The 27019-nt window shown below is 38.4% G+C and overlaps 2 protein-coding genes across 2 annotated transcripts in view; one reads left to right on the forward strand and one right to left on the reverse strand.

Moving 5' to 3' along the window:
- LOC135469202 (dynein axonemal heavy chain 6-like) overlaps nucleotides 1–27019 on the forward strand; it is a 90730-nt gene that overhangs the window by 36045 nt on the left and 27666 nt on the right. Inside the window, 17 exon segments of the mRNA XM_064747753.1 lie at nucleotides 361–534; nucleotides 1026–1115; nucleotides 1492–1689; nucleotides 3827–3988; nucleotides 4534–4734; nucleotides 5311–5492; nucleotides 5955–6059; nucleotides 6170–6299; nucleotides 7510–7604; nucleotides 8217–8376; nucleotides 9333–9464; nucleotides 9890–9985; nucleotides 10577–10717; nucleotides 11186–11261; nucleotides 11264–11400; nucleotides 12094–12212; nucleotides 13022–13133. Coding sequence (XP_064603823.1) covers nucleotides 361–534; nucleotides 1026–1115; nucleotides 1492–1689; nucleotides 3827–3988; nucleotides 4534–4734; nucleotides 5311–5492; nucleotides 5955–6059; nucleotides 6170–6299; nucleotides 7510–7604; nucleotides 8217–8376; nucleotides 9333–9464; nucleotides 9890–9985; nucleotides 10577–10717; nucleotides 11186–11261; nucleotides 11264–11400; nucleotides 12094–12212; nucleotides 13022–13133 — 2310 coding nt within the window.
- Nucleotides 23580–26479, reverse strand: LOC135469272 (adenosine receptor A1-like). The gene is made up of 2 exons (XM_064747887.1): nucleotides 25229–26479; nucleotides 23580–24253 (listed from the first exon to the last, which is right to left on the reverse strand). Exons 1-2 carry the CDS (start codon nucleotides 26128–26130, stop codon nucleotides 23884–23886), a joined length of 1272 nt encoding a protein of 423 aa, XP_064603957.1. The 5' UTR covers nucleotides 26131–26479; the 3' UTR covers nucleotides 23580–23883.

Below are 27019 nucleotides of genomic sequence, written 5' to 3' on the forward strand. Positions count from 1 at the left end.
TCATCTAAACTTGTGCGTGCTAAAGTTTAATTACAGTCAGGTAATAATTATTATGATTACTCCCATTCATTTACTTCGTGCAGAAATGGATTTTCCTGCCCACGGATTTTGTCTATGCACCTCCTGCGAAAGTATTGCTCCAATTTTCTGGAAACTTTGTGTATATCTTTTATATCATCCAAACATCTACATGCTTAGTAATAATGACAGTCTGAGTGTTATTTTCATTTTCTTTCTTTTATTCATGTAATTCTTGCAGATGTTGGGAAGGGGGAAAGGGGAGTATTTTGGATACCCAGATTCTAGTTATGTTTACAAATACAATTATGACATATGCATGTCATTGTTAACTTGTTTTAGATAAAGTGGACGCAGGAAAAACTGAACACTGAGCAGGTTTTGTTTGGAGACTTCTTTGACCCAGATGGGACAGATCCTGCTTTAGCTCACATCTACAGACCCATGACTGACCTCAACAAGCTGACCTCAATCCTGGAAGAATACCACATGAGGATGAACTTAACCAATCATCAGGTAAGATTGGTTTTCTGTTTGCTTTCCCCTGATTAACCTCTGCCCTGGAAGAGTACCGCATAATGGTGGACTTAACCAATCACCAGGTAAGATTGGTTTTCTGTTCGCTATCCCCGGATTAACCTCTGCCCTGAAAGAGTACCACATAATGGTGAACTTAACCATTCTCAAAGTATTTAAGCAGTGTACACACAGCTTAACAAGGCATACAGTAGTGTGTAGGCTTCAAATTTACGTTGATTTCAGCATAGCATATTAGTTTATAGTATTTTACTTCATAAGATTTTGTCATGAAATGTTCCGTTTGTGTGTGTTTCAAAGTGTGAATATGTCTGTGACATTGGCCAACATTTCTAATCAGGAATAATGAATTACACAGAGGAGTAAATCAGTTTCAGACTTAAATGTACAAATGACAACTGTACTGTGATTCTACTAGCGTATATTAAACATTGTTATTGCTTCATCTCTTGAATATATTTACTCTTCAGATACCACAAATGGTGTTTTTCAAGGACGCTGTAGAGCACATATCTCGGGCTGTCCGTGTCTTCCGTCAACCTGGGGGACACATGTTGCTAGTATGTAAATTTACACTTTCCCTTATTGTCCTGCAAACTTTGAAATCCCAAAAATTTAAGGTAATCAAATGTAGATAATGATGCAAAATTCATGGTTTCATTTACAGTTGCATCTCCAACCTTTCTTGGTGCAGTAGATTACGTGAAAACTTATTACTATTCTCAAATAGATGAAAAAAGGGAATGTATGTGTTTATAACTGTGCAGTATATATAAAGGTTAAACTTTTGCTATACGTGATTATATATTCTAAACCAATTTATAAAAATGAAAAGAGCAGTGTTGAAAGTGTACACATGTGTGCTATTCAATACCATGCTGAAGAATTAAACAGTGTTTTACATCAATGATTTAACTACTGCTGATTCCATGTCAGGTTGGTGTGGATGGTACAGGGAAGTCCACCAGCATTAACCTGAGTGCGTTTATTGCGGGCTGTGAACTCGTCAAGCTCTCCCTCCATCGGCATTATGGGACAGAGGAGTTCCGCAATGACCTGAAGACGGTGTACCGCCTAGCTGGGGTCAAAGGTCACAACACGGTGTTCCTGCTTACAGATGGAGATTTAGTACAGGTGAGGGCTTTTTTATTCCCTCAGTTATTTGTTAGCATACAATGTTATATGACATGTCTCTGAAATGTATTTTCTTTTATCTTGTGTACACAAATGAAAATTTTATGTTAATTTTACCCTAAAAATGCCCAGTTAGAGAGCAAAATGTATGGGAAAAATTGGTGGATCAGTTGTTATTTAACATTTGAGTGACAAAGTGCTTTCTGTGTGAGCGTGCTTTCAATAATGGGATAGATGGAAAAACGCAACTATAATCATTGTCACGGAAGAAATCATTAGATTTAATGACTGACAAAAGACTGGTCATAAAATAAAGAAATACACCCTAAGATGTGCTACATGTGAGTTACTTCTACCGTCTGGCTTAGGTAGCTCAGTTGGTAGGGCAGTGTGGCAAGACACTTCAAGACGCTTGAATCTGTGGTCTGGAGATAAACATTTCAGTGCCCAAAATATATTCTGGATTGGCAATAAACCTTACCTAAAGTACATTTTGTTACAGATTTAATACTTGTATTGTTTGGTAAATTTCATCTTATCTCTAGAAACAAACAATGAACAGAAATATGTATCCACTTTTCCCATACTGTTTTCAACATTTGTTTTTCATATTCATAACTTTAGGGTGAACAACTGGTGATGATGAGGCATCTTATATAATGTCTTATATAATATAAAAAAAAATGATTTTTTTTTAACTAAAATCTTGTTGAGAGCTAGGTTCTGTACAAGTATGAATGTGACATTGGAAGTTACCATTTGTACCTATCACAAACACTCAGAGCAACACTGGTATCTTGTTAGACATACATAAATCACATTCTTACCTGGCTTCAGATTCATGCACAGACCCCTGGTCCTTGAGCTGCCATTTTTGTTCTTTTGTTCTTTTTTTTTTAGACCTTGTCACTGAAAGATGGAAAATGTTCCTTATAAAACATAATTATCCTCAATTTGACAGGTTTTCTTACGTTACATTTTGTATGTAACAATTTTATGGTAATACATGTATTGCTGTACCACTACCCTAAATGACATAGAGTTTAGCTGAAAATTTCTAGGCGTAGAGTTTAGCCCATTTGAGTTACTGGAGGAGATGACCGGGAAGAGTGATCAGCCCTCAGCTGTGCAGTAATCCTCAATGACTCTGGCTGCTGACCCTCTTGCATGAAATGAGTGAAGAGTGATTGTACACCCACTAGTACATGTACACCATCATTAAAACAGTATTTGTTGCATGTAAGAAGCCATTGACTTGTTCTCAAGGTGGGATCCGTCAGTCATCCAAGAAAGTTTTTTTTTTTTTTTGGCTTGTGGAATAACTTTGATGAAAACAATCTAAAATTCCCTCATCAGTTAGTCTCCTAACTATGTTGAACCTTCAAAGGTTATACTCAGAGCTGTGCGAAAGGCTGGGATTAGCCATGACATCAATACAACTCAGCTGTTTATATCTTAACATTCAGTAGGTTGTAGTTTGGCGTCTCCTCCTCCCAAATTTCCATATAGTGAATGCTATTGTTAGATTATCAAGGTAAGGTGTCATCACGAGTTCTGATTCAAGCAGACTGTGTGAAAATGGATTTTCTTATTCCAACAAGGGCAAACCCGTGAAGCTGAACCTAATTGCGGTGAGTGGGAACAGTGAAGTGTTGTCGTTTGGTGATCAGTGTAGGCCTATTTGTTGCTGTTCCACCGTTTAACCTTAATCTGCCTGTTTTGGCACGACATTCTCACACAGACCATACATGACACATGCGTTCTGGTAGAAAATATGTAGAGATGGTACTAGTGATCGTTGTTCACTGATGGGTTTTGGCACAGCTCACTCGGCACACCATACGTGAGATGTTCATTCTGGCAGTAGCTGTGTAGCGATTCTACTAGAGCTAACAGTTGCATGTTCAGTGAAGAATGAGCGTGTTTATTGGTCTTGTCACAAGTATGTACAATCCTGTGAACACACTCATCAGATCCCCACTGCCCCACAGCTGTGTCCAATTATAAAGAATCACAACTAGACACAAGGAATCATGGGATACACTTTTCAAAATCATGGGCTAAACTCTTAAAACATTCATGCACCATTCTGTGATATATGACATGTTGTTTTTCTTTTGTTTTTTTACACATCTAGGAGTCCTTCCTGGAGGACATCAACTGTATCCTGAACTCTGGTGAAGTTCCAGACCTGTTTGACAATGAAGAGTTAGATGGCATTGCCATGGAGCTGAAAAGCGCAGCAGCTGAACTGGAAATACCTGACACCAGGGCAGCACTCTCACAGTTCTTTATACAGGTGAGATCTCTGGTCTCCTGAAAAGGCCCCATAAAGGCATCTTAACGTGTGTTTTGCAAACTGTGATGGCACTTGTCTTCAGGTTCTGATGTTACCAGGCATGTTTTATATAAGTCTGTCTTCAAAATAAGTTTCTGTAGCAAAGACTACAACTTTTGTCTGTTTCGCTGCCTAATATGACAAGTGCACATAATAGGTATTTTGTCTCCTGATGAAATATCGTTTACAGGTACACTTCCTGAGCAAAATGTTAGATCCAAAATGAAGTGGAGTTGTTTCACAGTCCAGAGGAAAAACCAAGAGCAAGCTGTGGCCATGGTTCTAAAGACACTTGTCTTTCAATCACTGCCTTTGACAGGGAATTGGTGGATCCCCCACTTTCACTTGTACATTGTAAATACTTCATCAATAACATGATGACCCGGTGAAAGATTGGATTTATCAAAATTATATAGATATTACTCAGTATGATGCAGTGAGCGGTGTGTTTGACAATGACATTGATACTTTCATATTCCATCTGCCCTGTATGTTGTGTTACTCAGCGTGTGAAGCAGAACCTGCATGTGGTGCTGACCATGAGCCCTGCAGGGGACAAGTTCCGACAGCGGTGCCGTATGAACCCTGCCCTCATCAACTGCTGCACCATTGACTGGTACAACGAGTGGACTGATGAAGCCATGCTAAGTGTGGCTAACATCTTCCTCCAGGATGAGGATTTTATAGCAGACTCACATGATGTCAAGGTATGAGGCCAAGGCAGATCATGGAACTGATATGTGAATAAAATGATTACATCTATTTATATAATAGAATGCATGTGGAATAAAAATCTTCACAGACATTAATAATGTCTTTCCACCATCATAATTGTTATATTAAACTAGGAATTAAGCATATTTGTTTTCACTCATTCTTGTAGAATCTTTTGGCTCCACTTTTCTTGGGGCCTTGATGGCAGTAAGCTTTCAACAGCCCTCCTAGGTCCTTTTTTGGTGGGCTTATTTGAAGTTTTTATTGGATATCATTAGCCTTCCATCAGTATCTGTAGGTCAGATGTTAGAAAGTTCACATTTTACTTGCTCCAAGCCAGTGGTTTTGTTCAACCCATAAAACTATTCACTGTTGTATAGATGTTTTTCAGTAAGGTGTTAACAGTCAATCAAGTAAATACACAAATATTTGTATCTGAATTTGTATGAAATGCCAATTAATACACTAATCTGACTTTTTAAATATTTGTTACTGCATTGATTTTGTACGTTCCTGCTCTTTGAGATTGTGCACCATTGCAAAATCTTAACCTTTTGTCGTTCAACCAGGCCCTGAAAAGTCGTGTGTCACAGGCGTGTGTGGAGATCCACCACAGTGTGCAGCAGGCAGCCAGGCGGTACTGGGAGGAGATGAGGAGGAGGTTCTATGTCACACCCAGCACCTACATGGAGCTTATCCGCATCTACTCCAAAATGTTACTGGATAGCAAGACAAAAGTCCTGGACAACAAGTGAGATACATGTACTTCATGGTGAAGTTTGTTATGTGTGGCATATGTCATCACACAGTTTACTAATAACAGTGCTGTGTATTTGTTTGTGTCAGACTAAGCAAAAACAAGGGACATTGAGTGTGGAGAGAGGGACTGTTTGACACACTGGATGTGCATGTATGTACAGGTTATTGCAGTGAAATCCCAGTGCATGTTAACAGAAAACAGGCCTCTCAGTTGATTTTCTGTTTGAGTGAAATTTTACCGTACTCAGTATATGCTTTGTATCATGTGTTCCTGACAGTACAGTAAATGAGAAAAGTATAGGAATTGAACAACCAAGACAAAATAGTTGAAACTTTACCTGTCAGGAGAACCTTTCTACTCATATTCACAATTCCATGGATCAGACTGTAAAAAAATTTCCTTGCAAAGTTAAAGAGAAACGACATTCTAGTGTTTGTTTTGTACCCATTATAGGAACAGGCTGTTGACAGGACTCTTCAAACTGTCCGAGGCTAACTCATTAGTAGGCACCATGCAGACAGAGCTGAAGGAACTGGGACCTCAGATTGAGGAAAAAGCCAAGGTAAGAGGGGGTCTGATTTAGGGAGAATTTTAGCTGTATTCCAGTGAAATAGATATGCTTCAAATGATATAAAAGTTTGTGTTGTGCATTGGTCACTCTCTGTTTTCAGGGACACAGAAGAGCTACTGCAGCAGTTGGAGAGGGACAAAGTGGCTGTAGAACAGGTGCGGGAGATTGTGGAGCAGGAAGAGGCCATCATGAAGAAGGAGACAGAGGTGGTGCAGAGTTACGCTGATGTGAGTGCTCAGTACCCCCCCATTAGTAGTGTACTGTATAAACTTTACACAAGCTGTGTGATGCTATATTTTTAAGACAACACACAGCTCATTCTCATACTCAAATTTTATTTTTCACAACTGGTGCTGGTTTCGGTAGGAAACAGTTTTATTGAACCCGCTGGATTTCACACTAGCCAGCTGACAGACATATGCTGTTTTTCAGTTTGCCGCAGTGAGATCACTTCACTTGATTTGCCGAAAGTACGACAGTTGTAACAGTTTGGCATGATTTTCAAACACAGGCTCAATATGGTGGTGAAGTAAATTATGTTATATTGGCAAATAAACAATGTTTTTTATTTGGTTTATTTGTTTGATTGCGGTTTTATGCCGTATTCAAGAATATTTCACTTATACGTTCCCACGAACGGTCGAAGAGGAAGCCAGCATGAGCTGTACTTGAACTCATAACGACTGCATTGGTAAGAGGCACCTGGGTCATTGCTCCCCACTGGCATGCTGACCACCTTGGCCACGGAGGTCTCCCTGTTTTCGTTTATGCTCTACTTTTTGTCTCTGAGCTCAAAACGAAGTGTACAAGTTTAATATTTGCAGTCCTATTATTTTACTTTGGCCACAGTGCAACTACTTGGTCCAAACTTTGATTGTTCTCATTTATTTGTTGAATAGAAGGAATCAAGGCAAAATTAGAACTTGCAGACACCATTTTTGTTTATGCATGATTTTACTGTCCTTAAGCAACAGTTTGGCCATTTATACATGTAGATACTGGTGGCAAAAGGTGATTTCAGGTGATTTTGTAGTTACCATATTTCTTCAATCTTTAGAACCACCACAACTACCAATATTTTGAAGCATTCTGAGAGAACTATGGGGGTGTAGAGAAATAATCTCTCCGGTTTTATGAGGCGTGCATCTTAAGTGACACAAACAAATCATTTTTGGTGTAATTTTCATAATAACTGTTTGTATAAATTCCACCTAAGAATGTTCTTTAGGGGCAAAAAAATGTTAAAAATTTACATTACATGTACTAAATGATTTGTTAAAACCATGATTTAAGAACCATTCTGTTATAATGCTAAAACTGTTGACTTCACTAAGGAAGTCAGATTTATGGAAATTTTACCTGAAATGGAATACAGTCCCAAAGTGGAGAAGTGTGTATGTTTTTGTTAATGTTGCCATTACCATCTGTTGAACACAGGAGTGTGAGAAAGACCTGGCCTCTGTTCTTCCTAACCTTCAGAATGCAATAGCGGGCCTGGATTCTCTGGACAAAGCCTCCATAGCTGAAATCAGGTATGCACATTTATATTTATAGAAAGTTAAGTGAAAGAAATGTTCCTTTTATTGAGTAACAAGTCAACGGTTTGATCCCCAGCCTTGGAATTATAATTTCTGTATTCCTCACTGTGATTGTTTGTGGGGCTTATTGGTAGTAAGAGATCTTAAGCGCTTTTCAGAGTGGTTGCTCAGGTTTTTGATTGTTGAAGTCCATTTGTCTTCCTTCAGGATCGGTTCCAAGTCTACGTCACACATAGCAAAGGTCACCTGTAACTTAATTGCTAAAGACTTGAGCTTTTACCCTGCACACATAGGTTTCTTTCAGTCCCCGAACTGACTGCCATTCTATGACTGAAACTTGAGCATAGCTTTTTAAGAACATTCAAAAAAACTGTATTCAGTTTTTTCTCGGGTTTTTCAACAATTGTACAAATAATCCTGGCTATTTCATTATATGGTTACAATCTTGTGATGAAACACAAATAAATAACTGGACTGTGTGTTGACATTTATAATGAATAATCTTACTATATCTTCATTTCTCACAGAATGTCTGTAAACAGAAAAAACAGCAACAGTGTAGAATATTCCAACATTTATGACCATTTGTCCTTTTGCTTCCCACAGAGTGTACAACAACCCACCCTTGCTGGTGACAAATGTGATGGCTGCAGTCTGTGTGCTATTCCAGATTAAACCTGACTGGACCACGGCTAAGACCATGCTGGGGGATCCCAACTTCCTCAAAAAACTTGTCCAGTTTGACAGAAACAGTGTGCCAGAGAGGGTAGGACATCTTGTTTAATATGTCCTCATAGGAAACAAATAGATGGCATTATATTTTATTTACTGTATTTTGAAATACCTAAAATTTTGTTTATGGCCACATTACTCACCAGTGGTCTGTTGATATTAAAAAGGTATTTCGGGGCTTGCCTGTAAGGCAGGATGATATCTTACTTGCAAAAATGTAAATTTCAGCACCAGAAGTGATGTTTTATGTGCCTCTAAAAATATAATTATTAGGACGAAAACAGTAATTTCTGCTTTTTCACAGCCGATGGTGGGACACTAAGAGGAAGAAATAAGTATTGTAGAGAGATCCTGATTGATTTCCTCAACTGTCTTCACAGACTGATCTGATTTAAGGACATAAAGAATACATTGTGGTTTATTGTACATGTACCAGTATTGTGTCTGAGACGAAAGATCAAAGGAGACTGAGATCCTGATCTGACCTGATGACTAGGTGATCCAGATGGTTACTCTGATGCATGGTGTATCTGCAAAGCAAAATGAACAATAAGTGTAACAAGATCATATTGTTTGTTAATGATGTCCTCTGATTGGTCAGGGGGAACAGGGTTTGGCTCTGTGATAAGTATAATGATGTCCAGCAGCTGGCACAGGAGGCACAAGTTCAACTCCGTCTCGAGCAGGGAATTTCCTTGCTTTCATTGTTCACAAGTCTTTGGTGATAATACCTGTAAGTGGTTTACAGTGCTAGCTGGTGAACCACTCGTCTTTTCTAGTGCATTTCTTTTCATCAAACATGGAAAAGTTACTCAGTAACTTGCCAAGGGTTGTTGGTTTACCCCTTCAGAGTCTTTTCGTCCATTTGTATAACTCACAGACATTGTGTTTCTGGAAATTTCTTGAGGTCGCCCCATGAGAGCAATCAAAGAACTAGATAGATGTAGTTTATGGAGTGTCAGATTACTGATGATGTGTCTTGTGTTGTAGGCATTTCGTCAGTTAAAGCGCTACTCCAAACAGCAGGACTTCAATCCTGAGACAGTCGGCCATGTCTCCCTGGCCTGTCGATGTATCTGTGAATGGGTACTGGCTCTGGAGCATTATAATGATGTTTACAAGGTCTGTACTACATGTGGTAATTAGGCTGAATTGAAGGCACACCAGTCTTCCAAACATTACCCACAGGAATTATCTTTGGGGAGAAGAAAGTTTGGGTCCAAGGGCTACAACTCCGTGGGAAAAATTTGCTGCTTTCATCATTTTCCAGCACTTGAAGGTTGCAATTATTTAAGGCGGAATCTGCATGAATCTGCTGTATATGGTTGAATTTGAAAAATTAGCAAAAGATAGGAAAACCTTGACAAGTTGTTTGTATGGAAAAATGGAAAAAATTAGACAAATCTTTTAATAATTAATCTCAGTACTTTTTGACTCATAGATTTATAGATGAACTCACAGATTAATTGAACACAAGCTTTTAAAATATGAATTTGTAAAACGTTAACCTCTATTGAACTGATTGAATTTAATGTATCTGTCTTCAGATGGTAACACCGAAACAGAAGCGCGTGGATGAGGCTAGAGAGGCACTGAAGTTAGCGCGGGAAAACCTGGGAGGCAAGCAGACCAGCTTGAGGAAGGTAGATGCCATGTTTCTTTTTTTCACAATAAACAACAAGCCCACATGCCACATGTTAGTTTCTCATGCCTTTTACATGTAGCATAGATGGGCTGTAGATGTAGCTCTGTTACTTTTTCATTCGCTGTTAAATGTGTTCTCTCACAAATGTGTTTGACGTGCATGTGTTTTATGTGTTAGACCTCACTAGTCTCGTGCATGTTTCATATATTCCCCACATCTGACACATCTGTGTTAAGCAGTCTCACCTGTGATGTAATATGCTATGTTTTCATATACATGTGCCATTTTTGGACTGGCAGCAGTGTCCAAGCCATTCTGGGATATGCCACCTTAAAGTTAAACATGATTGACTTGTCTGATTTTTTTTCTTAAAGCAATGTTTTGTTATTTGTGATTTGTTTTGTGAAATTTGTATTTTTTGTTATTGTTGTTGTACCTGTCATCACACCCAAAGCTGTCAGAGCAGTAATTCCTCTGCCACACAAGTGTTTCTCCTGTTTCACAAGTGTTTCACTCATCACCCCCTGTTGCTTGACCTGTTTCACAAAGTGTTTCACCCAACACCCCACCATGCTTTACCTGTCATCAGATCCAGGATCACCTGAAGCGCCTGCAGACCCGTTATCAGGAGAGTGTGAATCAGAGAGAGGCCCTGGAGGAGAGAAAGAAGCTGACAGCTTTACGACTGAAGAGAGCCTCTGTCCTCATCACTGCTCTGGCTGAGGAAAAGGTGGGAAAACTCACAAGTTATAGAAACATTTTGTTTGTGTAATGTTGTACGAGATGTTTATACATATATGTGACTACATAGAATATAGTTGTAGAATCATGGCTTTATTTCTGTGTACTATACAAAGGTTGAGGGTAATTAGCTTTAAGTTAAAGGAAGGACTTTTCATAAGTAAACTTGTATTATTTTGATTTTTTATTATGTTTTATAATATCAGTTACTCTCAGCTTGTATGGTATTGATGTAATGTTATGATTAAGGTGTTTATCAGAGTGAGGTTTCATATTATATGTATTAATATTCATGTGATATCTTTGTGTTTATCAGGTATAGTTTAATCTGTATGTTATTTGATATAATATTGTGGTCATCACATATATTACATTAAAGTATTAATGCATATGATAAGAAGTGATCATGGTATCCATCAGATTCAGATTCATGTATTAATCTCTGTGCTTTTATCAGATCCGGTGGGCAGAGGCAGTGAACGGGCTGGATGACAAGCTGGCAGGGATGGTCGGAGATACCTTGGTGTCAGCAGCGGCGTGGCTTACCTGGGCTCCTTTACCCTGGGGTACAGACGAGAGCTGGTGAGGAGTTGGATCAGCAGGTGCTCTCAGACTGACATCCCCATCTCGGCAGACTTCTCCATCATCAACAGCTGCACTGACCCTAACCAGGTGAGAGTTTAGGGGTCAGGTGGATAACAGCTTGATGAAAGTCACGAAAACTGACCACTGTCTCTAGTAACGTAGATTTTAGGCCACATTAGAGTATTTTAATAGCCATTAAGTACTGCATTTAACCTAAAGGCCTGCCCATGACTATGTTACTTGCTCATCAGATAGTGACAGTTTTGTTGAAAGATGAAGTTTATTTAAAAGGTAGGGTAATTTTCCTTGAAAAATGCACCTGTTGAGGCAAATTCAGTTTTAGGCCAAATACATCAGTCAAAAATCAACCCAAATCAGAAATTTGATACTGTGCATGCTATTTCCAGCTAAACAACAAACTTTCTTTCGTGTTAAAAGAAGGATATTGTTGCAATCTATTTCCTGTAGTACAATCTTTAACGCAGATCAGTTGCCTTAGCACAGTGATGTCACAAGGTAGAAGTTCATTTCTCATTCCATCACAGATGTACATACAAGTAAAATGCAGAATTAAAAACACAGATAATTAAAATAATATTTATTCTTACTTAATATTTGCAATTCTGTAAATTTAATATTTTTTTTTTTTTATGGCAGCTGTTTTGGATATGATTTTTCCCTATTACATTTTTTTACTGGTACTTTGTGAAAGTTTGCCTTATTTTAGTCTCACAAACTAATATTTTGAATTGTGATACATATTTTCATTGTTCTGCCCAGGTCCTGCTGTGGCAAACAGAAGGCCTTCCACAAGACACCCACTCCACAGAAAATGCAGTCTTCATCAAACAGGGCAGGAAGTGGCCCCTCCTCGTCGACCCTCAGGGTCAAGCAGAGAAGTAGGTTATACAAGCAGATGGAGATAAGACTGCCAAACTTTATTTATATATTTATTGAATTGTTGTTCAAAGCTCAACTCAAGAAGTGTCCAATATTCTGGGGTAAACCGCTGAATTTTTGTAAGGGCTGCAAAAATCTGTACATTGTGACTTGCTTTTGTGGCATATATCCCAGTGAATTCCCAAGCTGTTTAAGCATTCAGTTGGATCCCAAATTCTAACATTTTGTAGGAGTTAATCCTGAGCCAACTGTCGGCCTATCCTATCCTAAACTTGACCACATCCTACAAATACAGATGTATTGATCTAACCACCACTGACGGCAAGTTATGTGGCAACCAGACATCTGAGTGAAATTTTGTGAAAGTCACCTCTAGTTGCAGGAGTCAAAACATAGAGTCAAAGCCACTCCATTGAAGCTCTAGTTGGCCACTGGAGGATCCCAAATATTGGGCAGTGGATGAAAAGGCTGTGATGCATAAAGCATGACAGCATTATCCTACCATCCTGCAGCAATCATATTTTTTCTGCCATGGTGAATCCTGTCAGTACACTGCTATGTTTAAGAATTCAGCAAACTTACAATCTGACTGCATTATAAGTGACTGTATTAAAGTGGCTCTCAAAAAAGGCCCTTTTGAACCAAGAATTCCGCAGGTACATATTGTCTGCCAGCGACTACACATGTGCATCTGTTCATTGTTAATGTGAATTTTCTACAGAACACTTTATATTGAGCAGGTGAACATAGAAATGAAAAAGTGAAATATTTAAATAAGCTAAATGTATTCTTCATTCTATGTTTTCAGTTGGATTAAAGGGATGGATGGACAAAAACTGAAGATCTTGTCAGCATCAGATTCTAACTATATGCGTGACCTTGAAAGGGCCATCAGGGTTGGGGGACCGGTTCTGCTAAAGGTAGGAACTCTAACGACCTAAACTCCAACCCCCACAAATTGCATGTGTTCATCAGCCCTCGTACTGGTACATGTATAATGCCCAAAACTTAACAAAACACTGCATCATCATCAGTGATGCAGTGTTTCGCTCAGAGTGCAGTTTTTTGTGCTTGTATCTTGTTATCAATGATTAAATCCACATGTGATCAAATTCCTCAGCAATTGGTGTCAAGGTCTACATGATTTTTTAGGTAAAAGTGGATGATGGAACAGTAGATGCAGTTTTTTTGTTGGAAAATGATTTTGTAAAGATGTTACCAGTACTGATGATGTCAGTGATATGACTAATTTGAAGCTCAGCAATAATAAGTTTGTTTTTAGATAAAGATGAAAAAGTAATGTCCACTAGAATTATTATTATTATCATCCTTGTTTCAGAGTAATCTCTCTTCAGTAGTTTATATTGTTGGTATATCATGCTTACTTTCGTAATGAACATATTTCATAAGTAATCAGTCTGTGGTTTGAAACAAAAACAAAACAGTGAAGTAGAACAGGATAAACTTTTTGTATTTTTTCTTCACAAACATACTCTAGCAAACTGAAGAGGTGCATTACTAATTATGCTCTGTTTATATATAATATATTATACTACACGATCCCTAACAAACACTCCATATGGTATATAACAACTGTCTGATTCTAATGAATGTAAGCTTTGTAGATGGCTTTAATGTAAAGGTATGAAAAGATCTTTCTTTTTATTTCTCTTGGTTGGTAAAGAAATTAAAACAGTAATCTTTAGTTGTGGCTTTCTACTTAAATTGTGTTAAAATGTGTTAAAATGAAGTTGCCCCTTACTAACTTTGTCTGCTGTTTTTAAAATTTTTTTTACGCAGACCTCCATCAACATTTACATGCAATAAAATGCTAATACTGATGAATTTAAATGTTAGTCCATATTCGAGGTAGATATTTGTTAATGGCTAGATCATCCACCCCTGCTTATTACAGCTACCATCATTTGTGTTTGTGGGTAAAGTAATGGTAAGTAGACACCTTACATATCTGTCCTGCCATGTGTCTGGCATCATCTCTTTGCCACCTGCTCACGTCTGTCACTCAAAGCTGCACATCTGTGTCAAAATATCACTTCTGTTCTAAGTGCACATTTCCCAATTGCATTCTTTTTTGTCAACAGTTGGGTTGGTTTCTCTGGGGACCATTCAAGGGGCTCTTTGTGTACTTGGCTATGCTTCCCTAGATTAAATTACTGAATGTTGCTGAAGTGTATAATTTGGTGAATTCCCAGGGGCCTCATCCTTGAACATTTTTCTTTCACACTTACACCACCTTTATTCTGTGTTACAGAATTGGACATGGGTTTGCGGCAGTGTCAGTATCTGACTATTGATAGTAATGTCACCTTGAATTCGTTTGATTCAGTTGTGTGTAGCGGGGCCAGCGAAATCAATTCTTAAAGGGCTGGGGGTAAAGTCAGAAGTTAGTCAAAATGGTTGCTCAGTCTCTAGAAATGATAAGGGAGTTCATAGGTGGAATATCCACCCTCCTCCACAACTACTGGTTCTGCAACCTTGTGTAGTCAATGACACTGTGTTCATACATATATATAAAACTTTTTAGCACGTATCTCCACTGACATATTTCTGTGAAACAAGGATGATGAGTTAATATTAGTTGTTCACAGCTACAAATGAATTAAATAGAGATTTTCCAGAGTGTAAGCCTACTAAGCCTGTAGTAATTTCTAACTTGTGATGTACATTGATTATGAAAGGCAGCTTTATGCTATTAATAGGGTTAACCTGCTGCTTTCCCATACATGATGGCTCATACCACTTGTGTATACCTAGAGACCTATAACAGTATTCCTGTTTAGTGTGCTTTTGTTCTGTATATTCCATCCCCATACAAACAGCTTGTCCACATATACCATGGTCATTTATTATGCAGAGTCATATACAAGCCAGTTAACAGATGCTAAATGCTATATATGTACCAATTCTAATAGAGCACCCAGCTGTATTTACCAATTAACAGATGGAATGTTAAGGAGTCTATAATGTTCAAGCACTAAGGTACATTCCTGCATCATGAATAAGTACTGTGTTACCATGATCATGTCTTGTCTCTTCATTCCTTGTGTATATACCCCACTTACATTAACCTGAGGCAATCTTGCCATTGAATTTAAGTCACACCAGATAAGTGTCATACCAGAGAAGTGTCATCACCACTTTGCCATTATATTTAATTATGGATGTAGTTGACTTGCAAATCCTGCGTGTTGTTTTTCAGGTAGGTTAGTTATGATTGCTGGTCCGTGAAGAGAGAACCAAGACTACACTTGAGCATTCACCAGGTTATAGTTTGTACTAATTAGATATTGATGTGCACGTGTCAACTCATTTCAGGTTATATAGATTATTATTATTATACCTCATAGAGTGATTCTTGGTTTTCATTGGTCAGTTCATGGAGTGGTAAACATGCTAGGTCAACCTTGTCACTCTGGAGCCTCTCGCCAATGCAGTCACTGTTCATGGTGGCGTGATCTTCAGTTGTACGTGGTAAGGTCTGTCGGCAACCTGCTGATACCTCACTTTCTTCCCCTCATAATGCTGGCTATCGTCATATAAGTGAAATATTCTTGAGTTCACTGTAAAACACCAATTTCAAATCAGAATAAAGATTTATCACAGAAATAAACTGATGAATAAAGGGTCATGATATTCTGCCAAAAAATGATGTACAACAGTAATGCGTTCAAGCGTTTACGCTCAGAAGGTAATATCCCACAGCAGCGAGGCATTGACCAACAATCTTGCTGTACATGTAATATCCATGAAGCGGAAGTTAACAACTGATTACTTAATCCGGTTCCTTATTGTAATTTGGGCTCCAGAACGGGGCCATCGATGACCGTTATATATTTGTTTATTCAGAGCACATTCGTTATACGTCTCTACACATATTGTGGGGTGGTATAAGGATTTCAGCTTGTTCCCTGTTCAACTTTTGTCCATCCATTTATCTGTCTGTCAATAAGTTCGCCCGCCCGCACATACGTTTGTCTGTCTGCCTGTCTATTTCTCCCACATATACATCAAAAAACTCGATTCTAATACATATAATGTAAATGATTCTGGTGTCTAAACCGCCATTGTGCCGCTCTACCGAGACAATATTTTCTCAGAGATCAAATATATGAACATTCCATTCAATTTTTAGTGGGTAAATATGGGGTCTTCATGTTTTCTCTTGACGCTTAATTAGGGTCACCCATCTTGATCGCCGTATTCACCCCTGTGAAGAAATGCCTATTAGTTTCCTATGCTGTGCACACAAAGTCGAGTTCATGACAATAAATGGGGCCTTTCTGGCTAAATACCCCAAAATGACCCAGATATACAGGGAAACTTTAACATCTAATGTGGAGGCTGAAAAGGAAATGGCCCAGGTGACAAAACCGCCATTTGTGCCCCTCATTGTGTACATTGTGTACCAAAAACATTGAATAGATGAACAATCCATCCAGTTTTAATTGGCTGAATATGGGGTGTTTATGTTTTTTATGACACTCAGTTAGGGCCACTTGTGATCATCATATTAATACCTTTGGAAAAATGTACTTGGAATCACATTAGTTTCTTTGTGCCACTCTAATGTGCTATTAAATCTCTTCAAAGGTTCTCTGTGGTGCACACCAGTTCAAGTTCAGGTCACTAAATTGGTTTCTTCTTGTCTGAAGAGACCCCAAATGACACGGATATACAGTAAAACATTAACATCTGATATGGACAATTTGATTGGTTCTGGTGTCAAAACTGCTGTTTGTACCGCTCGTGAAAGATATTGTGTGCCAAAAAGATTCAGTGTATGAACATTCCATCTAAGTTTTGTTGGATAAATATGGGGTTTTCATGTTGTCTGTGAACCTTAGTTAAGGCCGCCCATCCTGGTCATCCTATCCATACCTCTGAAGAAGTAGGTACAGAGTCACATTAGTGTCTTTTGTATCACTCTGAAAAGCTGTTACATCTCTTCAAAGATCTTCTGTCGAAGTTGAGGGCAATAAAATTTGGTCTTCCTGTCTTCTTATAGACCCTAAAATTACCCACATTTACAACAGAAGATTCTAGTCTAATATGTATAATTATGAAATGTGTACAACCCAATAAAGTTAGATGGAATGCTCATATATTGCTCACATAAGTGCACAATGTCTCTCTAGAGTGGCACAAATGGCAGTTTTGTCACCAGAGCTATTTACATTATACATATTATACGTTAACATTTTGCTGTATATCTGGGTCATTTTGGGGTCATTACAGATAGGAAAGCCCCATTTTGTTGATCTCACCTTGATCTTGTGTGTACGACAGAGGACCTCTGAACAAATTTTATTGGCATTTAGAGCAACACAAAAGAAACTAATGTGATTCCATAGCCATTTCTTCACAGGTAGTGGACGTTATTATGGGTGACCCTAATTAAGTCATGAAGAACATGAAAGCCCCATATTTACCCAATGAAAAATGGATGGCACGTTCATATATTGAATCTTCTCAGTGTACAATGTCTTCCTAGAGAGGCACAAATGGCAGTTTTGTCACCAGAACCATTTAAATTGTACATAATAGAGTTTTACCTTTTGTTGTAAATGTCGCTCATTTTGGGATCTACACGGACAGGAAGACCCCATTTATGTGACGTTATTTTGTGTGAAGGACAGAGGAACAGATTTAATAGTCATTTAGAGCAGCACAAAAGAAAGTTGCTCATTTTTGCAGTCTATATTTATATTCTAAAGAACGAGTAACCGACAACGTCACACACACCTTACAAACTCATTGCTTCTAAACAAGAGGGTTACCAAACTATTAAGTCATTGATTTCAGTTCAGACGAGTATCAGATTGATCATGCATGTGGCTGTTTATTTAATAGGTAAACTCTTTGGAATGGTGTCATGTTCATCAGGTACAAATCTGCTTTTAAGTTACAGCTATGACAAATTTCTCACTGTGAAATGAACATTGCTGCCATGTGCTGTTTACATGTTGTGGGTCACACACTTGTTAGTACATATGTTCATTCTTTCATGAAGCCAGCATTGTCTTCACCAGGAATGGAATACAAAGTTGCAAATTATCTGCCACAAACTGGCTACATATGTTCAAACTCTTTGTGATGTCAAAGCTTCACTAAGGAAGGAGAAGCTGTTGTTTATCACCTGGTGTGTGACATTCTACTCAATGTTTTGTCAGCAAGAATGATAACTGTTTCATAAGTAGTCTCATCTGTTCAGTCTATGTCATCGGACAAGTGTTTTTGCATGGGGAAGGGTGAGTCTAACATCAAATATATAGTCTTCAATCATCTTCTTTTCATGTAATACCATAATGGTTGAGGGTTATAGAATAAAACACATGGTACATGTTGTTGATATCAGAAATTGCTGTGGCCCTACTAAACTAATGCAATGTTTGTGTCGTCTTCACTGCCGTCATCTGTTGACGACCACTTGTCCTAATATTTTCTTGACTTACTTGGGAAGGTTTGTCTTTAACTTGCCAGAGGTTGATGGTTTAAACTGGGTACTCTATTTTTCCTCAAGGCATGTTCTGTGGTCAAAAGACCGTTGGGACTTTTTTCTTCAGTGCTATGATGTTTTTGACAGGCATTGCAAAGTTTCTGTTAACAATAAACATGGATGTGGATGACCATGGGTTTCTCCCAGGCTTTACTTGGTTTTCTCCCACCTGATACTGCCGATGGCATCATATAGGTGAAATATTCTCCATCACGACATAAATCACCAATCAAATGAATACATAAATTTTACTCGTACAACCCTAGAAACGTTCCTGATTTACATGTAAAAGAGAAAGGCATACATGCATGTTAACTAACTTTTGAGCTTTGAGCTGAAAATTTACTGAACTGTTGACCTTATTAGATGAGCTACTTGTCATTGATGTAAATAATCGTGTTACCTGTCGCTTTAGTTTTGGATCAAAGGCAGCTAAGTAAATGAATGTGACATGGAGGCAGCCTTATAAATACCTGTAGGCTGTCAGCACAGCTATGTATATGTACTTGTTACCGAGGATTGTTATTCTCCATTGGCATATGTGACAATTAATGTCATGATCAGTGAAAACTGCTTAAATATTTGATTTCATAGAATTGCTGTGTTAACAAAAACTTTTAATATGTTCAGGTTATTTGGATCCTTTACCATTAAGGGCAGTCAGGTTTGAATTGTGACCAATTTGTTAGGATGTAGCAGTCATCAATATTGATGAACCAGACACTGGGGACTGTGTGATTTCACACATAAAATGGTTTATGAAATGTAGTCCATTTATGTGCATTGTGAGAATGTCTGGTGTAAGGCTAGATGATTGAGCCATTATCTGTGAACAGTGTTTCTGTTTGTAAAGTATCGCTCTAGTGAACTGACAAGATCATGCACAGTGGTCCATCTTTAAAAGTCCACATTCATGAACAATTGTGCACATCTGAGCACAGAGTTATCTGTCAATGCTGGTATTGTTTAGATTGTAACCTCTGCCCCATAAAGGAAATTGCATAGATATTATGCTCTCAAACTATACGCATACTTGTATATACATGTGCATGTATGTTGTTATATAGCAATCCTTGTCTGTCTGTCTGTCAGTCCATCCATAGGTATCAACCCAGCTAAGGATATATTTCAACAACCTAGGCTAGGGAAGTGCTAGCCTTTGTTCTTGACCGGCGCGTTCATTGACGACTTCCAGTTCTGGGTAATATCGAGTTACCTTTGGCACTCACACAGGAGTGGGAAAACATTTTGCAACTCACAATTTACCATCTCATCAGGTCTATGCGTTGACGATGTGTAGCAGTGCAGCAGGCAAACGGCGGACATACTTGGTACGGAAGAGTAGAGTTTCCCAAACTGACCCCACCCCTGTTTCCTAACCTGCCTCGGTGTTACCATCAGTTTTCTGTTTTCATCAGTTATGGGAGTGTATTGCTGAGAGCCCATTTTATGTCCCACTGAAAAACAGTATTGAAAGGAATTTGATAACGCAGTTAATTTTATCAAAATATTAGATGTTGCGTTTATATTTTGTTCAATTTATAGACCCAGATATCATGTGGGAAAAATTTATTTAGACGTTCTTTAAGTGCATTTTTAATTTTTTGTTGTGACTTTTTGTAGTTGCGATATTAACCAGATTGCCAATTTCCCTGTACCCTCATGTACTACAAGTATAGGAATACGGTTGTTCGGGCCTACAGTAATTCTACTCTAGTGACAGTGACAGAATAGCTATAATCACACTATGACTACTGTAAGTCTTCAACCTTTTCACATGTTTGCCTAGCCCTGAAATTGGTGAATCCAATCAATGTAGTTTTGTCTCCGAAAATCAAATTGAAAAGGTTCAAGGATTAGGTAGGCCAGTTTAACATGTTTAGCAAGAGTTACCTAATACAGATAGATTACATGACAAATCTGTGTTTTAATTATGGCTTACAATTCCTCCCTCTGAAAAGGCTTGCACTGAATCATGACTTGTATGGATTTTGGTTTAGTTTCAAAGTGTCAACAGATTTACTCAGTTTTAAAAGCCGATACATCATTTAGTTCATTGTTTTTCCTGATCACAGGAATGGTGTAGCAAATAAAAGTGTAAAAGTGTAACAGAATAGATGTTCAAGAGGCTGGGCTTTCTCATTCATCATCTAAACCAACTTGTCTTGTCAATAGCAGCTCACTATGCTGATGATCGGGGGATGTAGGATATTTATATGTGCATTACAGATCACAGTTATTTTGTTCTTGGAAATTTAACGCCATGATTTGTTATCATACAACACATGTTCGTGTCAGAAATATTCCTTTTTTTTTTTTCTGCCATTGCCAGTGTCAGCATGGATGAGATAATGATCTGCGTTCAGTCACGATACACAAACAGATTAAACTGAATCTTGTTTGCATGACACTTACCTGTGATGTATTCATATCTGTTCTCCTTTATCATAATCAAAGAATTTTGTGTTGATAGTCCTTTCTCTGAATTTTCCACATGTATGTAGAAGTCTGGTTTGATAAGACTTTGATAACACTTCTTTTGTCTTTTCCTTTGCCTTTTACCATACTTGTTTACATAGAACATGATGTATAATTTATTGGTCATGTTTACATACCTGTATTACACCCTTCTTTTGTGAACAGCCAGGTACAATTACACTTCCTTGTGTAAAGGTCATTTGTGTTTCCAGCATAACAAGGACAAAACTAGCTCTCAGATTTGAATATCAGTGAGAACTTTGAATTTGGGATGAACTTTTAGTAATCAATATGCCATAGCACTGTCAGAGGGCAGAGAAATAAACAGAATGAGAGACCTTCTCATTTAGGAGGCTGGGAGACTTTCAGTCACATATTATTAAAAATGAAAACATAAAGAAATCAATGTTACACGGAATGTGGAGATTTTCAGCAATTTTCCAAAGTGTTTGTACTTTTTATAAACACTGTGTATTTGTCTCTTAATATTATTGACTTAGTTGATGAAGGGGAAAAGGTGACTTATCATTAAACCTATTATGTCATTATTGTAGCTATAGTGACACCATTGTGGTTGTCACACAACACCCTGGCCTATAAAAAAGACAACAACAACATAATGTGACCAACATAAAGAATTTTTATGATCAAAACCAGTCAATAAAAGCAGAGTTTAACCTACTGAGAACAGATAACCCAAATCCTCAACAAATCCAACCTCATTTTTATTTCTATTTTTTGGACAGGTTCTTTATAATTTCCAGAAAGGTTCCATGCACATGTACTTCTTCTCAACCAATGGATTTCCGTCTTCAAAATGTTACTGGCAAATATGTCTCCAGTTTTAATTTTAAATTTAGTGAAGATGTAAGATAGTGTCTTAAACCCCTGATTTTACATGCGAATATTTTTTTTTTTTTGGGCCTGATTAAAAAATAGCCCTGTATGATGGTATAATTTTCGCATATTGCACAACTGTTTTGCCTATATGCCTACGGTAATGCATACCATACTTACAACTTAAACAGTGTCTTGTATTTTTAAAGTGGCTCAGTACATGTAATGTGAGCATTATTATGTTTCATTTTGCCTTATTTTTCTTTTTCTTTCTAATTTTTATTTGTTTACTTGTTTACATCAGTGGTCTTTTAGGTTGTATTCAAGAAATATTTCATTTATATCGCACCTGTCTGGTAGGTGGAAGTTTGAGGAACACAGGCAGAGCTATGACATTAAATAGATGAAGTCATCTTCTCTTGCTGGGTACTTGGCAGAGCTGACGCTGCAGGAAGACTTCACAGATTTAAACACACTCATTGCCTAATTGTGACCACTTCAGTGGCCTAATGGTTAAAGCGTCTGCCTCGATGTTGGGAGACACAGGATTAAGCCCTGGTCAGTTCATACCAAAGACTAAAATGATACTTGTTGCTGCCTCACTTAAGAGGCGCTCAGCACTGAGAGGTTAGAGCAATGAAACAGGACTTGTTGGCCCATGTGAGTATAATGTAACTGGGTAGGGTGTCATGTCTGATGTCCTCAGCATGATGCTTCAGTGGCAGCAGCACTTTGGTGGCATGGACCTCAAGAAGACACAGTTTATGTACACACACCTAATGACTCCTGGTCATCATATGAATGAAAAATTGTTAAGTTCAATGTTAAACCCCAAGCATTCATTCAGTCAGTCAAGGATCAGTAAAACAAAGATTAGTCAAGTCTTCTAATAAATGCTTTAAGTGCTGGCCCACTGAGACAGTCAGGTCTTTGACCAGTAAGATGGCATGTTCATATCCAGCTTATGCTGCACCAGCTGTGGCTACAAGTCAAGAGATTAGTTGGGTACCGGGTGAAGGGCAGTGGTTTACACCGGCCACTCCAGTACTCTTCAACCATTAATCTGACTATCGAAGAAGTCCTTATTTGCTGCAAATTAAAACATTTATCGAATAAACCAATAAAATTTTGATACTATGTAGTCCATAGACGTTTATGCTGGTTATCACCCCAGAGATGTACAGTTCTACCCACAACCCATGATCTAGGGTTAGTTATCTTCAAAAAGCATGTTAAATCAGTGGTACAGGAAATGTTGTCCAGAAGTTCTTGAGAAACAAGCCCAGCTGCAAATCTGTATCTATTAAACTATTACAATGCTACACAATGTCTTTATCTGTAAGCTGTGTAGAAAAAGATTCTTCCCAAGCTAAAATTATGTGCATGTACAGCAGGGCTTTAGGGCACTATACTGTTTGATGTATGTGGTATGCATATCAATTGACAACACTCTGGGGAAATAATAATGAGTTTGATGTCAGGTTAGTACTTCCATTAACTTTATTGGAGCATGGCTGTTGATATCAATATTCTATAACACAAGACATCACTAACATGATCTAGTGTTTGAACCATTTCCCCAAACAAGATTTCTGAGCTTCAAATTGAAAGTCGATGAAGCCTTGTTAATCTCAGAGCTAGTATTGGTTTTCATGATGAAGCCTTTATATTAAAATTGATTTTACTTATGTGTAGCTGGTAATTTTGATGGAAACAATGGTGTTTACATATCCTTATCCATTTGGGATTTTCTTAGCTGTTACATGTAGTTTCCTCGCTTGCCTGTTACTCTGTTTGGAGTTTTCCCTCGTTTACCGATGACGATCGCTTTAATTAGTTTAGCATTCCTCTGCCTTGACTTTTGCTGGTCTGCTAGGTAGGCTTTCCTCTGCTTGGGCCTCTGCCTGTCTGACATTTATGCTGGAAGAATTCTGCCACACTGTGTTTTGGCTGTCCTCAGGAGACACCTGCCTGAAGCAGCGACAACACAGTACTCTACCAAACATCTCTGCAAAGCGCCGTTTGATGTAGGGGATTTTAACCGCGTAGATCAGGGGGTTGAGCAGACTGTTGATGTAGCCGAGGATGGTGACGTAAACAATAAGGGAACCTTTCTCAGATGGGTGGATGTGGTCAAGATATCCACAATACTCTATCAGCAAAAACACACCTGCAAGTAGATTAGCGAAGTTAACCACTGTCAGGCTCCTAGAAATATTAAGATATGAAAAAGAATGTTGTCATTGCCACACACAGCAAACAGTATGATGACAGTTGTAGAGCTCATGCATACAATGAATTCAATAAAACCTAGATACATGTATGCTGAGAAGATGTCACTTTCATCATCTTCCGGTTGTGCCAAATTGGAGAGTGAGTTTCTGCTAAGAACAGTTCTGCATGGTCATCTGTTGCTGGCAAATTAATATGCATTCAGAAGTTTGCAATGCTTGATGGTAAAAATAGCCCTGGCTGTCACCATATAGTGAGCTGACTTCTCAGGTTAATCGCATTTTGCTGCAGGGCAATCACTTCATTTGGTTCCAAAAACATTTACTATTATCTCACAACATCTGCTTTTTTATTTTTCTTTATAGAAATGGAAGTATTAAGCTCTGAAAGTTCATATATGTAGGTCATTGAAAAGTATTAGTCTGTTTTAATTGATGGACTCCAAGAACATTGTCATGTGTCAGATTTATTATCACAATTCTAGGCTTTTGATTGGCCCATTTGCCTTGAATAAATCACTACAACAGCCAATGAATATAACCTCAAACACTGGAACGGCCAAACGGCCCATAGCAACAACTGTCAAAAAAAGTACTTGTCAATGATGTTCAACCATTATGTCCGGAGTCAAGCTTGATGGTCTTTATTTTAATCTCATGAACTGTGATGTCTTCATGAAGGTTCTTCGTAAATTTATCATACCAGTGTGTTACGTAGGTATACAGCCCAGTACTTATTTTTGGAGCTGATGAAAATATATTATTCTTCTCTACAGAACATGCTGGTATTCCAGCCTCAACTTTTCCTCAATTCTCTTTCCTGTGGCCTCTGCCCAGTTTCCAAGGTGCCCACCATAATGCTGGCCGCCATCGCCTAAGTCAAATATTCTTCATTAGGGCGTAAAACACCAATTAAATAAATAAATAAATTCAAGGTGAATTTATTGATCACTCCCCTGTAGTTTGAAGATCTGCTATAATGTACCATTCACCACATTTAATGACAAACAAGAGAGGGGTTTGTATGACTGTACCAATACTTTGTTGATATGCAACACAATTTGTCTGGGTGAGAACTGACATACCTGTAGGTGTCCAGCAGAGGAAGTAAAAGCCAATGACCAGCACAACTGTCTTGGTGAATCTCCAGGTCTTCCTTGATACTTCTGATCCTATCTGGTGACTTATGGATGTGGCATGTCTGCGGGCAATACGAAAAATGTGGCTATAAACTAGAATGTTTTTCAGCAGTGGAATCATAAACAAGAACCACATGACCAGTCTGTAGTTTGGAGCTGTGATGATGAAGAAACCACAAACAGGCATTTGGTCAGTACTCTTTCCAGGATTCCATCCCATAACAGGTAAACAGCCCCAGATCAGGGACAGAAACCATAGTATGCATGATACTGTTATCACCCAACCTCTTTTCATCATCCGTTGATATAGGTAGGGGCGGGCAATTTTAATGTAACAGTCGACTGTAAGAAAGGCCATGTGAAGGACAGAACTAAGATTTGCGGCCAGTAGAATCCCATATCGAACCATACATTCCTCAAAGACCTGCCAGTTCCCAACATTGTAGGCTGTTTGATAGATAACAAACATCCCTAGGATGACATCGGCTAATGCCAGCGAGGCTATGACAATGTCTGTGGTGTCATCTCTGTTGGTTCTTCTAACAACTGCTGTGATAACTACACTGTTCAGAAAGATGATGATCAAACCAACAAGAATTGTCACAAAGTTAATGATGAGTACTGAGATTGTAACTCCATAACAGTCAAGACTCCAGAAGATAACATCTTCCTGGTCCCCAGGACATTGATCAGAGACGTTCAAAACGAGCGCCATTCTACTCGAAGAGCCAGCTACGGTCTCTTGTCAGGGTTGATGATTATCCGATATTCATTAAACCATGTCACTTTGCAATATTAGTCATAACTGTTACCATCATGCCACACAGCTAGTTATCATAGCACAGTGATGATCAGTTAATGGCAAACTGTCCACAGAGGCATTGGAGCTTTATTGCTTTCACCACTTAATGAGAATGTATGAGAATGTGTTTGCTTTGCACGTTTTTCTGTACCAATTTCAAATATCTCAATGTCCGTCAGACATCATTATTTAAGTGTAAAAATTTCTGTTTGATGAAATTGTCTTTGCATTCAAACACTTCCCATCATTGCTTCAAGATGTTTATTACCTCCAAATCTCATGTCCTATCACTGCTGTAGGACAGCTATTTCTCTCAACGCTCTGAAACAGTTGTTTCCCTTTCAGCACAGACGTTTTTTTCCCTTGCAGCCCTTGGACAGCTTTTGCCTTGCAGCTCTTGAACAGTTTTTTCGATTGCTGTGGAAGAGTTGTTTTTCCTGCTCTAGGACAATTGTTTTGCATTCTTGCCATGCTCTTTTTTCCCCTTGCTGCTTGAGGATGGTTGTTCACCTTGCTGCTCGAACAGTTTCTTGCCTTCCATTCTTTCCCTTGCTGCTTGAGGACAGTTGTTCACCTTGCTGCTCGAACAGTTTCTTGCCTTCCTTTTTTTCCCTCACTGCTTGAGGATAGTTGTTCACCTTGCTGCTCGAACAGTTTCTTGCCTACCTGTTCTTTCCCTTCATTGCTTGAGAGCAGTTGTTCACCTTGCTGCTCAAAGAGAGTTTCTTGCCTTCCTGTGATTTCCACTCACAGATTTAGCACAATTTACTGTGCTGCTTAGACAGTTTCTTGCTTTCCTCTG

This window comes from Liolophura sinensis, chromosome 6, assembly GCF_032854445.1.
Source record: "Liolophura sinensis isolate JHLJ2023 chromosome 6, CUHK_Ljap_v2, whole genome shotgun sequence".
NCBI classification, from domain to species: domain Eukaryota; kingdom Metazoa; phylum Mollusca; class Polyplacophora; order Chitonida; family Chitonidae; genus Liolophura; species Liolophura sinensis.